Below are 3,409 nucleotides of genomic sequence, written 5' to 3' on the forward strand. Positions count from 1 at the left end.
CTAATACATATAATTTGTATATAATTTTAATTTAGTTTTATAATGCTTGCTGTATGGCAGTTATCTAGAATGAAATTATATGTCTTTAATTTAATTGCTTTCATCAACATTGATAACATATTTTTAAATTGGAATTTTTATCAAAAATAATTTATGTTTCAGAAAAAAGCTCGGATGGTACAGTTGGTTAGTTGCAAAACATCGTGAATGGTTGTTTTATCTGTACTGTAATAGTATTGTACAGGTTTGTATGACATTTTATTGTATCTATATGTATAGCCTTTAATTTGTTCTTTGTCTTTTTCAGTTGTACCTTATGTCAGAGTAGTAATGAAAACATATAGTTACTACTTGGTTAAGCTTACTATACATATATGTCCTCTTTTTGAGAACATTTGCTCTTTTCCAAAGTACCCTTGCATACTTGTTGCTTTTGCTTAAGTTTTTCTAGGTGTTGTTCAGTTACTAGATCAGACACTTCTTCCTGTGGTTGTCCAGGACTTGCAGCAATGCTGTTGGAATGCATAACATTATTTATAATTACTATTAATTTTCAGTCTGCCATTACAGTGAATATGATATGGGGTTATAATAATAATGATAATAAAAATAATGTATGATGTTCCTCCGTAATGGGGAGTACGGGGCGGGGGAGGAAGGGGACAGGGAAAATAAAAAAAGCGCGTATCGACAGTTCTATGTATGGCCCAAAACCCTTATCGGCGCGCAGTTCTAAAAAAAGTCGAAAAAGACGCGTAAACAGCATCTTTATATTGTTATTTCAATTAAAATTATCATATGCCTCGGTGGTCGAATTGGTTGAGACATCCGCCTAGAATGAAGGGAGGTCCAGGTTCAAACCCTGGCTGATGTAATATTTTTCGTAATAAATTTTCTGTATTATTAAAATTGCCAGATACGGTCAATGAAAATCTCATAGCTATGGCGGACAGGTGGAACGATTGAAACCGAAAAAGAAAAGTTTCTATTGTGCGCTTTTTGTATACTTAACGATTAACTAATTTAAAAATACTGTTAAAATTATATGACATTTGCTCTGCCGCCGCGATAATGCGTAGTGAAGGGTAAAAATTGTGTATGATAATTCTGAAATATAATATAATAATAACCACATTTTGCTACTGAATCACAAAGATGCATACTGTTCCGCATTTGTTGCTTGATTTCTAAGTAATATTTTTCGAAAATTGATAAACAGTACAAAACTTTTCGATCTCGTATGGAAGTAAATTTAATAGATCTATTGTACACAAAAAGTTCTATATTTATACCGTATTTACATGTGTGCAATAAGAAACTTCCGTGAGCATATTTTGTCACATAAGTATTACGTGATTAAAGTCTCGTTATAACCGTGTAATTTGTATTATTACTTATTAATAGGAAATATGTTGTATGCTTCAATACAGTTTTAATATAAGGAAAGGAGTATTTGGTATTAACTGTGACTACATGAAAAAATCTCATTAAATATAAATATGTTTTCTCATGTTAATATGTTAAAGTGATAGCTAAAGGAACTGATGCGAATATAAGTTTTGTTATGCTTGATCACTATGTGTACGACATCTTACCGTTTTTTACATTCACCTACCCACTTGTATACCGACTTTGAACTAACTGTTATCTTGTGGTAATGTGTGAGTGCGGTGTAAATCTCTGATAATTGTGCTTCTGGGTTCTTCATTATGTGATTGAATATAATACTCTTCGCCTTTTCCTTTTTGTCGGTCTTTATCATTCTCCGAAATGGAATCCCTTCTCTAAAACGCGTACTTGTATCAGGAATTGTTCGGGATGTTTGTTAATAACCTGAACAATTTCCGAACTTACCTCTTCTTAGCTCCGTTCAGTCATCTCGATACCGACATTAAGTTAACTGTCATCTTGTGACGATGTTTGAGTGCGGCGTGAATCTCTGTTGCTCTTGCTTCTGGGTTCTTCATTATGTGATCAAATATAATACTTGTCGCTTTTTCCTTTTCGTCGGGCTTTATATTTTTCCGTTTTGTGATCCTGTTGTTAAAGCGCGTACTTGTATCATGGACTCTTTCGAGTATCCTGAGCAATTTCTGAAACGGGTACACATTTCTGATGTAATTCAATATCTTTTTCTCGTAGTTCAACGGTTGTGTGCTTCGACGTGTGATCCATTTTGCTTGAAGAACGCAGTACGACTGATATTTCTTGTTCTTCAAAAGTAATTGGGGAGCACAATGTTCTGTCTCATGTAAACAAGAGATGTATTTACCCGTATTCACGATGTTACAAACTAAATGTTTCATATCGATACAAATCTCTGTTGTGCGTCCAGTTAATACAATTTTTTATTTCTGTATATTACAAGCAGAAAATGTATTATTTATTACATAGTACATAATTAAAAAATTTGTTTATTACTACATTTACTTTTTTTAAGAGCGAGATATACATGGAATTATTTAAGAAAATAATTAAATTGGCAGAAGGTAAATGTTGCGAATACTATCTTGTCAACATGCAATCTCTTAGATGTTATTTAAATTAAAATAAGTAAAGTCATCATTCTTATTAATATAAATTTACTTTTCCGCTTTATTTAGGATCGAATCCGGACTCAAAATTTACATGTAAAATATTAAGCACGAAATCGTGTTAAAAGTACTATGCATAAAGAATTGCTCTTATGAAATTGGCTTGCAGAAAATAGTAAGTTATTGTTAAATCGAGTTGCATAATAACACTTTCTTATTCATCAAATAATGTCGTGAACATTTATTGTAACGGACTAAAAGAAGGCCAGTTAGACGGAGATAAATCATGTATTCTTTGGTAATATTGTTTTATTGTCAAACTGATTAAAATGTAATCTGCTTTATAAACTGTTACAAAAGTTTAAAATATAGAAAGGGTAACGCAAAAAGTATGTACTTTTCTCTGGATTAAAAATTAACATACAATACTTTTATATTATTAATTTAAATTAATTGTATACAGAAGAATAAAAATGCATAAACCATAATTATTAACTAAATTATAGTTAAGGATACTGTTACAGCCACATTGATTAATATAAAAGCATTAAATATATAATTTAGGTGAACATACACTGGTCAAAAAAATTAACGCAACAAGAAATTTACATCAAAATTTGGCGAATTTCATATAAGCGTAACTTCGCGAAAACTGGTCGAATTGAAAAGTTTTTTTTTCATTTTATAGGTCAAAGCCTCTGCTTTAAGAAGCTCTTATTGGAATTTGCATTCACTCTTCCCATTTCCCGGAACTTTCTCAAAATCATGATCATGTTTTTTCTCTAAAAAAAATTGCACACTTTGACGCACTGTGCGGAGTGTAGTAATTTTTCTTCGCCAGTTCTGCTTACGATATCAAAAAGTGTATACTTTCT

The 3,409-nt window shown here is 31.4% G+C and overlaps 1 protein-coding gene across 1 annotated transcript; it reads right to left on the minus strand.

The window, feature by feature from the left end:
• Nucleotides 1-364: 364 nt before the first annotated feature.
• LOC105560178 lies at nt 365-2,015 on the minus strand. Its single transcript, XM_012009055.1, has 2 exons — nt 1,596-2,015; nt 365-512 (listed from the first exon to the last, which is right to left on the minus strand). Exons 1-2 carry the CDS (start codon nt 1,760-1,762, stop codon nt 365-367), a joined length of 315 nt encoding a protein of 104 aa, XP_011864445.1. The 5' UTR covers nt 1,763-2,015.
• Nucleotides 2,016-3,409: the final 1,394 nt, after the last annotated feature.

The sequence above is a fragment of the Vollenhovia emeryi genome, unplaced genomic scaffold (assembly GCF_000949405.1).
Source record: "Vollenhovia emeryi isolate VEMERY1.0 unplaced genomic scaffold, V.emery_V1.0 DF939240.1, whole genome shotgun sequence".
NCBI lineage: Eukaryota > Metazoa > Arthropoda > Insecta > Hymenoptera > Formicidae > Vollenhovia > Vollenhovia emeryi.